This window comes from Sturnira hondurensis, unplaced genomic scaffold (genome assembly GCF_014824575.4).
Source record: "Sturnira hondurensis isolate 20B ecotype Veracruz unplaced genomic scaffold, ASM1482457v3 Scaffold0015659, whole genome shotgun sequence".
Lineage (NCBI taxonomy): Eukaryota > Metazoa > Chordata > Mammalia > Chiroptera > Phyllostomidae > Sturnira > Sturnira hondurensis.
In genome coordinates this window covers 1,671,525-1,687,471 of record NW_028088290.1, presented here as the reverse complement: position 1 = coordinate 1,687,471, position 15,947 = coordinate 1,671,525, and the positions used below count along the sequence as shown (strand labels likewise).

The 15,947-nt window shown below is 34.5% G+C and overlaps 1 protein-coding gene across 2 annotated transcripts in view; it reads left to right on the top strand.

Moving 5' to 3' along the window:
* The window catches only part of DYNC2H1 (dynein cytoplasmic 2 heavy chain 1), a 346,577-nt gene that overhangs the window by 239,135 nt on the left and 91,495 nt on the right, over positions 1 to 15,947 (top strand). For both annotated transcript variants that reach the window (XM_037065338.1, XM_037065337.1), the window contains 2 exons: positions 1,424 to 1,632; positions 4,852 to 4,956. In XM_037065338.1, coding sequence (XP_036921233.1) covers positions 1,424 to 1,632; positions 4,852 to 4,956 — 314 coding nt within the window. The remainder of the gene's footprint in view (positions 1 to 1,423; positions 1,633 to 4,851; positions 4,957 to 15,947) is intronic.

Sequence of the window (15,947 nt, the reverse complement as noted above, 5' to 3'; positions counted from 1 at the left end):
AATTTCTCCATCTGGGTAATTGGACAATATTAATAATTCTATGTTTTGAGGCTTGAATTTATAAATATAAAATGTTTGGGAAATTTTACTTGATTAAATAATCTCAGTAAATATTAGCTAAGTGATTTATTAAATATTTTTACCCCTGGCTGGTGTAGCTCAGTGGATTGAGCTTGGGCCTGTGAACCACACAATCGCAGTTCGATTCCCAGTCAGGGCACATGCCTGGGTTGCAGGCCAGTTCCCAGCAGGGGGCTCATGAGAGGCAACCATACATTGATATTTCTCTCCTTCTCTCCTTCCCTTCCTCTCTAAAGATAAATAAATAAAATCTTAAAAATATATTTTTATTGTTGCTCAGTTAAAGTTGTCCTGGCCATCTCCTCACTCCTTCCCCCTGCCCCATACCCCCCACATTCAATCCCCCCACCCTTGTCCATCCCCATGGGTCCTCTATTCATGTTCCTTGACTTGCCCCTTCCCTTTCTTTCCACTGTTATTCCGCTCCCCCCTCCATACTGGTCACTGTCAGTTTGTTCTTTATTTCCATGTCTTTGGTTGTAGTTTGCTCATTTGTTTGTTTTACTGATTAGGTTCCATTTATAGGTGAAATCATATGATGTTTGTCTTTCACCTCCTAGCTTATTTCACTTAGCATGATACTCTTCGGTTCTGCCCATGCTGTGTAGCAAAGGGTAGAAGCTTCTTCTTTCTTTGTGCTGCATAGAATTCCACTGTGTAAATGTACCACAGTTTTTTGACCCACTGGTTTACTGATGGGCACGTGGGCTGTTGTAAATAATGCTGCTGTAAACATTGGGGTGCATGGGTTCTTTTGAATTGGTGATTCAGGATTCTTAGGGTATAATCCCAGTGGTGGGATGACTGGATCAAAAGGAAGTTCTATCTGTAGTTTTTTAAGGAAATCCCATTCTGTTTCCACAGTAGCTGCAGCAGCCTGCATTCTCACCAACAATGCACTAGGTTATCCTTTTGTACACAACCACACTAGCACTTGTTTTTTAATTTGCTAATGATGGCATTTCTGACTGGTGTGAAGTGGTATCTCATTGTGCTTTTAATTTTAATCTCTCTGATGGTTAGTGATGCTGAGTGTTTTTTCATGTGTCTGTGGGCCCTCTGTATGTCCTCTTTGGGGAAGTGTCTGTTCAGGTTTTTTGACCATTTTTTAATTGGATTGTTTGTCTTCCTGGTGTGGAGTTGTTTGTGATTATTTTACATTAATTATTAATATTAGTGAGCACTTGAAGAAGTGATTTAGTTAAATTAAATATCTATTATTATATTCTATAAATATAATTGAAGCTGGAAGTTAGTTGATATTTTATAAAATTTTAGAATATTTTTAGAATATTTTTAATAGCTTAGAAATGAAACTAATTCAAATATTTTTAAATTATAGGTACCAAAGATGTACAGTGGGAATTTGTGCATGGTTTACTTGAAAATGCTATTTATGGAGGACGTATAGATAACTATTTTGACCTTAGAGTTCTTCAATCATACCTGAAACAGTTTTTTAATTCTTCAATTATTGATGTATTAAACCAAAGGAACAAGAAAAGCGTTTTTCCATATTCCTTATCTCTACCAAAATCCTGCAGTATTTTGGTAGGTAAAATTAATCATTTTCATTCTATTACCAGGTGGATACTTGAGTCACTTTTTACATTGTTGAATATGTATTGTTTCTTTTTAAATGCACAAGTAGTTACTATTTGCATATATGGATTATTTGTTACATCAGTATACAGCTTAGCTATGTTTTCTATATGCATTTGGATACTTACTAATGGTGGGCTGATGATAATAGGATGTAGTGTGTGTGAGTAAATCTTGAAGGGAGTAGCCAAGGAAAAGTTTTTAAATGTAGGACTGTGAACATCTGGAATGGAAGAATATGGTGTTTCCTAGCAGGCATGAGTGTTCTGATATATTCAATAATATAAAGGAAATCAAATATATTTAACAAATTTTTATCATCACTTACAGGCTTATAAATTTAAAATAGTTCAAAGAAAATAACAGGGAATCACTTTATCTGACTTTTATAGCAACATATTTACTTATGTGTATTTATTTTAACCAGCTGTAGCTTTCTGCTTTGTGTCATCCTATGAAAACCTCCTAGAATGTAGTCTCCTTTTGCAGAAAATAGCACAAAACGTAGTCCAAATACATTAATTCAAGAGTATTTTACCACAAACTTATATTTGTGTAAATGCCCAAATAATATTTTTATGACATAGTATTGTGATTTTATATTTCTTCATGGATTACAAATATATACACATAGTTATAGGTTTTTTCTTAGTATTGTGCATTTTTCTCTTAGGTATTTTTTTAAGAAAGTTCCTTTGTCAAAAAATAAAAGGTTAAAATCAATAGTATATTATTTTTACATTTTACATATTATGTTATTAAGTATGCCATCTGGGTTTTTTTTTAGTCTTTCATTTATTTATTTATTCAATAATATGCCTTGAACATCTGGTCAATGTTAGCCTTGTCCCAGACATTGTGGATCCTGTGATGCATGTGTGGAGTTCACTTTCTATTAGGAGAATCTTAGCGTGAATGAGCAAACAGATGTACCATATAGTTATTGCATATTTATTTCAGAAAGCATGTCCTGAAAAGTTTTTCATCTCTATTATTTGAGATTTAAATTGAAAAATAAAAATTTATACAGAAAAGTATATCATAAATGAGCATAACAATGAATTTTTATACATTGAACACATTAATGTAACCAGCACCAGGATCAAGAAACAGTTATCGGCTCCCCAGAGTCCTCTTTGTTCCCCTTTTTTCCATTCAACGGGCTATTTTTTTCTGTTTTTGTGTTTTATGTAAATGATCTCATTTATTACATATTCTTTTGTGTCTATTTGAGGATAATTCAGTTTGGATATGAAGTTTCTATTTCGAAAACATGTTAGTGTATAGTCCGAAGTAGAGAAAATACTCTAGCCAGTCTAGATGAGAAAATTTCACAACCATTTTGAAATTAACAAAGTATATTAAAAAGTAATACTCTTAAATTTATAGAATAGCTTTCTATCTGATTGAGCTAGAAAGAAGAATTCAGAAGTTTTCCAGGGAGACGGGATCACAAACACCCCTTCACATACACATTTACAAATGCATTCATAAAAGAGGTCTGTCCAGAAAAAAATCCAGCCATTGTTACTAAAAGGAGAACTGTTTGCATGACTTTGATGTAACCCAGCAGCCAAGGAGAGTAGACTGGAATGCACATGTGTGAACAATGACAACTTGACTGTACTTGTCAGTGGGGGCAGTGGACACTTGAAAAAGAATGTGTACTGTGTGGTTATCACATTCAAAATGACTGAGCAAGTAGAGCAACAAATCTGTATCAAATTTTTGTTAAGCTTGAATATTTCCTCCGTGGAAACTATTCAGATGATGCATAAGGCATCAGCTATGGGCAACAGGTGATTGGCAGCTTCATCACAACAACACACCCACTCATGCATCACGCCTTATGCAGAGTTTTTCAGTGAAACATCAAATCACCTATGTGGCACAGTCCCCTTACAGTCCAGATTTGGTGTCCGTGACTTTTGGCTTTACCCAAAACTAAAATCACCTTTGAAGGGAAAGAGGTTTCAGACCTCAGTGAGATTCAGGAAAATACAAGGGGGCAGCTAATGGTGATTGGGAGAACTGTGTGAGGTCCCAGGCTGCCTGCTTTGAAGGGCACAGAGGCATTATTGTCCTATGTACAATGTTTCTTCTACCTTGTATCCTCTTCAATAAGTGTCTCTTTTTCACATTACATGGCTAGGTACCTTGTAGACGGATCTCATCTATAAGCTTATACTCACATATACAAGCATATATATTTACACATTACACATTGTGTTTGACCACCTTATGGAAGTTTCCAAATGTTGAACTGTGGGAAAGGAAAACTTTCAAAGACTCTGCATAGCACATCCTCCCAAATTTGACATATCTATAGGTCCTGGACTTCTATCCAATTGTTTATTTGAAAATACTTCAGAGGCAGCTGCCAAGGATAGAAAAGATGGTGATATGGAGGGAGCAGATGATGAGTGTCTTCACAAAGAGTAGTCGCCCCTACTTAAGCAAGAACAGTTTAGATGCATATGCAATAACTTATCTGTTCATGAAAGTAAACAAAACATTTTACATCTTTGGGCCACACTGGATACAGCCTGTTGGTCACTTAGTTATCCATGTAGAGTCATGAGTAACTAACTGTTCAGATGCATTCTTGGCAAATCATGGCTTTGCAATGCTTATAGTGATTCCTGGGGTGAAAGGGTAGGATTGGATTGTCAATCATTTCATCACACGTCATCAGCTAACTGAAGACAGACAGTGGAATTGCTTTATGACAAAATGGTTTACAAAGCAGTACTTTCATACAAGAATTTCTATAAATTAAAAAAACATTGCTGGAATATTTATTTTGATAAAAGCCCAACTGTACTCTGGTAGGTCACAAGAAAAATAATTAACAGGACTTTCACAAAGACAACTAATGTAATATTTTACACATACTAGGTGTAGCCACTCAAATATGTTGGTTTTAAGCAATTCAGGGAAGTTAGGATAGGAAAATATAGTATCAAATAATTTAAGTGTGAGGAAGTAGTAAGGCAAAGAATATTATTTCTCATACATAACTGATTGTAAGACTGAAAGTAAGATGTGTCTAGAAAATGTAATGTACCGATAACTAATAACTTAATACTTCACAACATTTTTTGGCTGTGATTCCAGGTTGTAAGTTTAATCCTTTGAAAAATCATTTTTCACTTTTTTTATACACAGGACTATCGTGCTGTCATTGAAAAACTTCCAGAGGACGACAAACCCAGTTTCTTTGGTCTGCCCGCCAACATCGCTCGCTCCTCCCAGCGCATGATCAGTTCTCAGGTGACCTAGGGCAAAATGAACTTTTAGAAAACATTATTGCTACTGAGCCTAACAGAAATAGCATTAAACTGGATTTAATGCTATGGGCCCCATCGGCTTCTATTTAAAAATTTTATTTTATTTAACATAGTATATTCCACTGTTAACCTTTTTTTCCTTTGGATTTAAATTACTGTTAAAAGGATATTTAAGTGTGTTTGTTCAGATATAAAACTAAGTAATTCTTATATTTCAAATAGCCATAGAAGTTCAAATCAAATTTACTAATAAATTCTTAAATAGAATTTACAAGGGTGACAGCTGGTTTGCAAAACCATACAGGTTTCAGGTGTACACCCCAGTAAAATATCATCTGCACACTGTGTTGTGTGTCTGTCACCCCAAGCAAGTCTCTTTTCTGTCCCCATTTTCCCCTCCTTTGCCCAGCTCTGCCTAGCCCCCATTCCCCTTCCCTCTGGCTATCACCACACTGTTGTCTGTGTTTTGCATATATGTTTTCTGGTTAATTTCTTTATTGTCTTTCATCCAGTCCGCCAGCCCCCTCCTTTGTGATAGCTGTCTGTCTCTTCCATGTATCCACACCTCTGTTTCTATTCTTTCACCAGTTTATGTTTTTCATTAGATTATACATACAAGTGAGATCATGGGTTATTTTTTTCTCTCTGACTGGCTTATTTCACTTAGCATTATAATCTCCAGGTCCATCCATACTGTCACATATAATAAGTTTTTTGTTTGTTTTTTTTGTTTGTTTTATGCATGAGTAGTATTTTATTGTGTAAACGTACCACAGCTTTTTCATCCACTCATCTACTTATGGGGGCTAGGGCTTTTTCTAGATCTTGGCTATTGTAAATAATGCTGCGATCAACATCAGGAGTGCCTTTATTCTTTCAAATTAGTGTTTCAGGGTTCTTAGGATATATTCCCAGAAGTGGGATTGCTGTGTCAAAGACAGTTCTACATTTAAATATTTTCAGGAAACTCCACACTGTTTTTGACAGTGACTGTACCAGTCTGCATTCCCACCAGCAGTGCACAAGGGTTTTCTTTTCTTTATATCCTGCCAACACTTGTTGTTTGTTGATGGTGGCCATTCTCACAGGTGTGAGGTGATTATCTCATTGTGGTTTTAATATGAATTTCTCTGATAATTAGTGAAGTTCAGCATGTTTTCGTATGTATGTTCTCTTTGGAATATGTCTGTTCATGTCCTTTGCCCATTTCTTAACTGGGTTGTTTGCCTTTCTGGTATTGAGCTGAATAAACTCTTTTTTATTTCTCTTTATCCACCCAAGGACATTTATTTTCATTGCTTTTAGAAAGAGAGCAAGGGGGAGGGAGAAAAAAGAAACCAATGTGAGAGAAACATCAATTGTTTCTCTTATGTGCACCTTGACCAGAGGGATCGAACCCTCAACCTAGATATATGCCCTGATTGGGGATTGAATCCACAACCTTTTGCTTTATTAGACAATGCTCCAACCAAGTGAGCCACACCAGCCAGAGCTGAATAACTTTTTTACATATTTTGGGAATTAATAACCTGTTATCAGATGTATCATTGACAATGATAATGGGAGACTATGTTCTCCCATTCAGAGGGTTCCCTTTTTATTTTGTTGAGATGAATAAAAATGGTTCTTGTTCTGAAGAAACCCAGTCTAGTAGAGGAAAAACGTAAGAAAATGTAGCTCTGAAATATAAGGGGTAAAGTAGAAGCATGTATCCTAGTTATTTAAATGTATATACTGTGAGTTTATATCTCTATGAATGTATATACTCTCTCTTCTAAAAAGTTATCAATATGTAGTGAATTAGAAGATAATTTTTAAATGTACAGAATTTTTGCCTTTAAGAGAGTTTGCTTATATGAAAAACACTATTTTTAAATTTTATTATAAAATTTATGTTTTATTACATAAAACATTATATTAGTTTCAGGTGTACAGCATAGTTATATAACATTTATATTCCTTATGATCACCACAATAATTCTAGGAATCATCTGTCCCTATACAAAGTAATTATGGAATTATTATTTTCCCTGTGCTGTACATTACATCCCATGACTTTTTTTAATAGCTCAAAGTTGATACCTCTTAATCCGCTTCACTCTTTTCATCCATCCTCCATCCTTCTCTGGTAACCATCAGTTTGTTCTCTGTATCTGTGAGTCTGTTTCTTTTTTCAAGTCCACATATAAGTGAAGTCATACAGATTTTTCTCTGTATGGCTTGTTTCACTTAGAATAATACCCTCTAGGTGCACCTATGTTGCCATTATGGCAAGATTTCATTCTTTTTAAAGATTGAGTAATATTCCTGTGTGTGTAAGTGTGTACCACATCTCTACCCATTCATCTATTGATGGACACTAAGTTGCTTTCATATCTTGGCTATTATAAACAATGTTGCAATGAACAGAAAGGTACAAAGATCTTTTTTAATGTTTCCCTTTTCTTTTTATTTTATTGTTGTTCAATAAAATAAAAAATAATAATAAAATAAAAAATACAGTACAGTTGTCTCCATTTTCCATGCCCCCTCACCCCCCTGAAGTGGACTACCTGGATCATATGATAGTTCTGTTTTTAAATTTTGAGGAACCTCCATATGTTTTCCTTAAAGGATGCACTGATCTTTAGTTCCACCAACAGTGCAGTGCACAGGGATTCTTTTTTTCCCCACATCTAAATCAGAGCTAGTTATTTGTTCTTTTTGAAAATGGGCATTCTGACAGGTATGAATCTCATTGTGATTTTGATTTGTATTTCCATGTTGTTGATGCATTTTTCTAATATGTCTGTCGGCCATGTGTCTTCTTTGGAGGGTGTGTTTTCTGGTCATTTTTAATTGGGTTTTTAAAATGTTGAATAGTAAGAGTTTTTTATATGTGTTAGATATTAACTATGTATTGGTTAGATTATTTGCAAATGTAGTCTCCCATTCAGTAGACTTTTTCATTTTGTTGATGGTTTCCTTCACTGTCCAAAAGCTTATTCGTTTCATGTAGTTCCATTTGTTTATTTTTGCTTTTGTTGCCCTTGCCTGAAAGATATCCAGAACCTATGGCTAAGACCAATGTCAAAGAGTTTACTGCCTACATTTTCTTCTGGAAGTTTTGTGATTAATGTGTTACATTTAACTCTTTAAATGATTTTGAGTTTATCTATGCACATGGTATAAAACAGTGGTCTAATTTTACTCTTTGGGATGTATTTGTCTAGTTTTTTCAATACCATTTACTAAAGATTGTTCTCCACTGTATATTCCTGCCTCCTTTGTCATAGATTAATTGACCGTAAAGCTGTGGAATTATTTCTGAGCCTTCTATTCTAATGTGTTTTGTTGATATATGTATCTCTTTTTATGCCAGTTCCATACTATTTTGATTACTCTGGCTTTGTAGTATAATTTGAAGTCAAGGAATATGATACTTTCAGCTTTGTTCTTCTTTCTCCAAGTTGCTTTGGCTATTCTGGGTCTTTTGTGGTTCCATATACATTTTAGAGTATTTGTTCTAGTTCTATAAAATATATATTGGTATTTTGATAAAGATTGCAAAGAATCTGTAGCTTGCTTTGGGACATTTTAATGATTAAGTTTTTAAATTCATGTGCTTATCATATCCTTCCATTTATTTTTGTTGTCTTCAGTTTTTATCATCATTGTAATTTAGTTTTCAAAGTATAGGTATTTTGTCTAGTTGATGGAGTTTATTCTTAGGTATTTTTCTAATGCAATTGTGAGTGAGGTTGTTCTCTTAATTCCTCTTTCCGATAACTCATTATTAATGGATAGAAACACCACTGATTCCTCTATTAATTTTGTATCCTGAAACTTACTGAATTCATATATTCTAATACTTTAGGACTTTAAAAGATTAAAATATCTTTTTGGGAAATGACTTAAAAAGAGGCATTTTTCAATGTCGCTTATTTTTGTCATGGCATTTCTTTGATTTAATATCCAATAGTGCATTATTAGAGCATCTTCCAGCATTGTATGATTTATTTCTATAGACCAGTGTTGACATTTTTTATAGAGAGAAGAAATGAGGAAATAGAAGGAATAATCAACTTACAAGTTTATAGGAGGCTAGTAACATGTGTCCTGATCATTTAAATGCCATACAACTTTGATTCTTTAGGTTTTTGAATCACAGAACTGCCTGCCCTTGTTTATATGAAAATTTTTAATTAGAGGCTTCTGTTAGGTTCAAAAGTAAAAAAAAAAAAAAAGGTAGTTATATGGAAATTATGATATTGGAGGAAAGGAGAAAAATACAGTGCTTCGAGGGGATAAAAACCAGCTCTGGTCAATAGACATTTAACAACAAGAAGGAAAATATGAAATGAAAATTTGTTTTTAGAATGCCTCTTGTCTCAAAACAGTTACGTAATTTTTATTGCCTAAGTTATTGGAAGTGTGACACACCATTCTAGCTGTCCTGTTACAGACTAAGCTGTGCCAGTCAGGTAGCCTTACTTAGATCCATTTTAGAATTGTGATTCTAGTCTTCACTGCTCATCAGTGGTCATCCTGTCAATCGATGTTGGTGATGACAATGGCAGTAACTGATAATTTTTATATTTCATTGGCCTCCTGTAATAGGCCTTGTGGTAGGCACTTTACATGCATTATCTTATTTCACTCTCAAAATAATTCTATGATATAGGTGTTATTATTGAACTCATCTTATAGTTGAGGAAATTGAGCCCAAGGGAGGTTATTATTTTATCCAAGATCACACTTTTAGTAAGTTAATAAAACTGGGACTTAAACATGTCAGTGAATACCACCAGTTCATGCAGTTAGGACACACTCCTAGAGCAGGAGTAAGTCACTGAATCTGAGCTTTTTTAATTTTGAAAGTCGATAGCTTTTCTCCAGAGAAGTTGCAATTTTCACAAGCCTCCTTTTATGAGGAATTTTTTTTGCTATACAAAAATAATTGGTAAATTTTTCCCTTTTTTGCATTTTAGTACCTGTTGACATAGAGACTAAGGTTAAATCTTAATTACAAATATGTATTATAATGTATATGTATACACATAGGGCAACTTGGCAGATAAAGAAATAAAATACTTCAAAAATTAAGAAAATTTATTAGAGGATTTTGACATTAAAATAAATATTTTGCAACTAACTTCCCATGAAATATTATTTTTAGCCTGTGTATTCATATTTTTTAGAGCAGTGAAATTGCTTCACAGCTTGATTGAAAGAGCCTTTGGGGGCAAGTAAAATTTTGTGCAAAAGTAATTTAAGTTTCATGAAGGGTATACCACTTCTTCAGTATTATTCAAACATATCGTCATGATTCTATGTTAAATATTCTTTAAAGGACTAAGTAGGATTTGTATTCATTACTGACCTCAGCACCATGGTACCTGGATCTCTAAAACTCATAACTGTGTCTTAAACTCTTAGATGGTGAGGCTGTGCGTAAGGGCAGCGACTGTCACTGCTGCCTAGCTGGAGTATTTTAAGTACGTAGCAGCTCCGCTAGTGCTGATGCTCCAACATTTGCTTGAACTGTTGATTCACTTTGTAAAGAACAAAATTATCCTAAAAAACAAATTATGGTTGTAAAGCAAGTGAATATGATCATATGAAAGATGAAAAATATCTCATAATATTTGTAAAGATTGGAGATTTAAATTCCAACCAGAATTTGGATATTAGGTATGTAAATTAATAAGGAGTTCAAAGCTTTAACCATATTTGTGAAATCTTTTTTTAAATATATTTTATTGATTATACCATTACAGCTGTTCTATTCCCCCCTTCATTCCCCTCCACCCTGCACACCCCCTCCCCCACCATTCCCCCCTTTAGTTTATGACTACCTGTCTCAAGTTCTTTAGATTCTATATTTCCCCCACTATTCTCGCCCTCCCCCTGTCTATTTTCTACCTACCGTCTATGCTACTTATTTTCTGTACCTTCTCCCCCCTTCTCCTCCTCTCACTCCCCTGTTGCTAACCCTCCATGTGATCCCCATTTCTATGGTTCCACTCCTGATCTAGCTGTCCTCTTGGTTTGCTTTTGTTTTAGGTGTGGTTGTTAATAACTATGAGTTTGCTAACCTTTCACTGTTCATATTTTTCATCTTCTTTGTGAAATCTTAATGCTGGAGTGCAACAGTCAAAGAAGCAACAAGATTATCTACTTGATTGTTTTGAAAGCTGCTTTATTCAGTAACCATATGTGCTCATCTGCTCCACTAACACCCAGCTGCCATCTGTACACTACATCTCTTACGGAAACATTTCATCCAATATCTTGGCAGTAGATCTATAAGCTGTAAACTAACCAAGTAATTCTGTATTTTCTGTTTGTTTTCCCCAGATATATCCCAGGATATTGTAAAAGCCACAGACTCAAATCTTAGTGCTTTTCTTTTCCTTTTTGAATTTAACATGTAACCCACGATCACAGATGTCAATTACTTAATGTAATCATCAAACTGACACAATTGTCTTTCTAAGTTAAATGCTAGAAATGATCTCTCAGGGTGGTAGTGTTGGCCATACACATGAGTTATCTGGCAAGTTTTTGTTGTTTTTTTTTAAAAAGGTAGCTTCTTGAATTCCATCCAAGATCTTTAAAATTAGGCTATTTGAAAGTGGGGCTTTGGAATCAGTCTTTTTGGGTGATTTACAGGCTTTCTAACTTTTGAAAGCATTTGTATTAGAATTATTAAAAACTGCAGAGAGCCCTGGCTGGTGTAGCTCAATGGATTGAGAGCGGGCCAGCGAACCACACAATCGAGGTTCGATTCCCAGTCAGTGCACATGCCTGGGTTGCAGGCCAGTTCCCAGCAGGGGGCTCACGAGAGGCAACCATACATTAACATTTCTCTCCTTCCCTTCCCCTCTAAAGATAAATAAATAAAATCTTTAAAAAAACTGCAGAGAATTTCTCATTTTGGATTTTAAATGACATGAAATCTGCATATCAGATTTTTTGTTTGTTTGTTTTACAGTCTGGTCAAAACAAAGTCACATTTCTTACTTGACTACAGGTACAGAATTAATAACAAACAAACAAACAAAAACTACTGGAATAGGCTTTAGAAATAACCTATTTAAAACTTTATTAAGAGGGAACTGAGTTCCTATTTTCATGAACTGGTAAGCATAGGCCCAGCACTATAAACCCACTTTCTTGAATTATTAAATACCCCCATAAAAATTTTTCCAAGAATTCAGATTTTTAAGAATTTTCTTTTTCAGGTTACAGTTTTAAATCTAGACATTTCCTGAATTTGGTAACTGCATGTTTTGCTTTTCTACTTAAAACCAAGCAAAAACAAACAAATAATGAAAAGAAGTGTTTTCTTTGTACTGAGTTTGTGATTTGGTTCCATAGCATAAGAAAAAATGTTATGTAATTGTAATTGAGTGTCATATTTAAGAATTTACATTTTAATACTTTTGAGCTATACTTTTTGGAATTAATAAGTTTGGACAAATGATAAAGCATGATTCTCAAAATAGTCTTCAACAAAACTACTCTGTCCCTTTCTTCAGAAACAAGTGAGTCTCTAGAGAGAGCAATCTGAGGTAATTGCTGTACAATTTTGGTGCAAATACTTCTTACTTTTGTGCATCTACTCAATACCCACCATGGCTTGGAAAAAGAAAGGTCTTAGTTGTTTCAGTCCACATTAAACAAGCATTTAAATCTTTCCATGGAGTTTAAATAGAGTCAGATAAAACTTTCCCTCGACTTCCAAGAAATAAGGTCTTCTAACTAAAGGATGGAGGTTTTCATGTTCTCTAGATGGTGAGAGCAACAGTCATTTTCTTCCAATCACTCAACATCTAACTCAGAAAAACACTCATAACAAAAGTTTATAAGCACCTGTGCTGAGGCCTATTCCCTCTGCTCTTGTCATTTAATTCCCTTTTCCGTGCTCAGTCTGGGGTAGCCACACTGGCCACACTTACCTTAAGTTCCTGCCTGAGAGCCTGTGGGTTTTCTGTTTCCTCTGTTGCCTGGAGCATCCATCCCCTAGATGCCTGCGTGGCTTATTGTTTTACTTCCTTCAGGTCTCTAAATGTTACTTTATCAAAAGTCCTTTCTTTACCACTTGTATAAAATAGCGACTTCTCTCTACACTTAGCATTGATTATTCCCATTAATCTGTTTTGTATTCTTTCTTAGGATTTATGTACATATGATTTGTTTCTACAGAACCTGAATATATTTCTTTAATTTTAAAATTTACTGTCTTTTCAAAACACCATTTTGATACATACAAAAGACTGTGTATGTAACGCTAATACATAAATACAACATTAAGAGCATGATGATATAATGAACCCCATGAACCAGTAACAACCCAAGAACCTAGGATATTGCCAACTTATTTCAACAACTGTGAGTCTCTACTATTTCATCCTGCTGGCTTTCTGCTGAGGGAGCCACCATTCCCTGTTTTGTTTATAACATTTTTATAGTTTGATACTTTAAAAAATAGTTACAGTGAATGCATGCATCCTCACACACACACACACACACACACACACACACAGGTGCCTAAAATACATTGTTTCATTTTGCTTATTTTTAAAGTTTATAAACAATGTACTGCATGTGTCATTCTAGGACTTGCTTATGTCATTCCATAATTATTTTTCTAAAATTTATTATGTCACTGATTAGGCTGTAGTTTCATTTATTATTATTACTGTATAATATTTCACTGTATAAATATGACACAATTTATTTATTTGGTTTTGGGGGCTATTAGAAACAGTGCTAGTATGAACATCCCGTACATGTTTCCTGGTATGTTTGTGCACAATTTTCTCTAGGGTATGTTTTTAAGAATAGAATTATGTCAAATTGTTTTTAGTGATTTTATTAATTTACTCTCTCACAAGAGGTATATAATATCTATACCCTTTTATTCCCACCAGTACTTGATATTTTGGCATGCATTCATATTTACCAGTGTAGTGGGTTAAAATTATACTGCATTGTGATATTAATTTGCATTTTAGTTGTTAATAATGTAGAATATCTTTTGCTGTATTTATGAGCCATCCCTGCTGTTTAATTGGGGGGACAGCAATGTAACCAATGTGGCTGAAGCACAATGGAGAGAGTAAGGGGATGTGAGGAGGTTGTGGAGGTAAAGGGGAATTTATAATGTTGAGCCTTGTGGGTGAGCCATGGTAATGACTAGATCACTCTGCTGGTATCTTTATTTATTTTCAGAGAGAGGAGAAGGGGAGGGGAGAAGGAGAGGGAGAGAAACATCAATTGGCTGCCTCTCACATGCCCCCAACTGGTGACCTGGCACACAACCCAGGCATGTGCCCTGACTGGGAATTGAACCAGGGACCTTTCAGTTTGCAGGCCATTGCTCAGTCCACTGAGCCACACCAGCTAGGGCAAAAGCAAAAATCTTAAAATAATGGTATATTTACTTTAAAAATGTAATGGTGGTTTTTATTACCAAAGATTTGAGGATTAATTTTTAGTGTAATAATTTAGTAGCATTGCATTGAATGGATGCAATTAGGAGCTCAGCAGACGTGGTTACTTGTGCTCTGCACCTGCAGTTACCATGACTCAAATGGGCTTTGATTAGATATTAGAGAAGTTACAAAGTCCTGGTAAAATCATTTTTTTGTTATCTGGCAGGTTAAGATACTCTTTTCTCTTAGATTTTTCTATTTGAATATATGAACTCATATTTCAGGAACATATTCATTAACTGTAGCTTTATGGATAGCACCATTAACAAAAGGAGGTAGTATATATGTACTTTTATGCACAGTGTATTAATTTCTGACTTGTAACTGTAGGCAAATATACATTTGAATAGTTGTCGTATTTTGAGTTCCGTGACCATTCACACAATAAAAAGTGAATTGGGAAACATAATCAGCCTATTTAATTTTGTAACTTGCACAATGATTTTAATTACTTTTAAATCTTTACAAGGAAATACTAAGTTTCCTAATGTTATAAACTTGAGTTTTTAATTTTAAGGATTATCATTTAGTAAGAAATAAGTGTTTCCTAGTTTGAAAAATGGCAATTAAAGGGAAAGAATGAAGCATCTATTTTACTGTTATAAATTACATTTCATGGTAGTGAAAGGAGAGCTGATTAAAGTTACTTTATTTTTAGTTTTCTTTTTCAATTGCAGTTTATATTCAGTACTATTTTGCATTAGTTTCAGGTATACAGCATAGTGGTTAGATGATCATACACTTTACAAAGTGTAAAGTGTTTCCTTTAATATTTCCAGTGCCCAACTGACACCATCCATAGTTACTAGGGTATTACTGACTATATTCCCTGTGTTGTACTTTATATCCCAGTGACTATTTTGTAACTAACAATTTGAACTTCTTAATTCTTTCATCTTTTGCATTCAGACCCACTCCTCCTCTGACATCTTTTTTGTCTTCTATATCTATGAGTCTGTTTCAGTTTTGTTTGTTCATTTATTTTGTTCTTTAGATTCCACATGAGTGAAATCATATGGTATTTGTCTTTTTCTGACTGACTTATTTTACTTGGCATAGTACCCTCTAGGTCTATCTGTGCTGTTGCAAATGGTAAAAATTTCTTTTTTTTATGCCTGAGTAATAGTCGTGTATGTGTGTGTATACCACCACTTTTAATCAATTTTTCTATTTATGAGCCCTTGGGTTACTTCTATATCTGGCTATTGTAAATAACACTGCAATGAACATAGGGGTGCATATATTCTTTCAACTGAGTGCCTTGTATTTTTTTGGATATATACCTAGAATTGAAATCACTAGGTCATAAGGCAATTCCACTTTTAATTTAAAAAAAGCCCCCAAAACTCCATACTGTTTTCCATAGTGTCTGCACCAATCTGCATTCCCACAGCAGTGCATGGGGGTTCCCCTTTCCCCACATCCTCACCAGCACTTGTTTGTGGAGTTATTGATGACAGCCATTCTGACAGGAATGAGGAGCTATCTCATT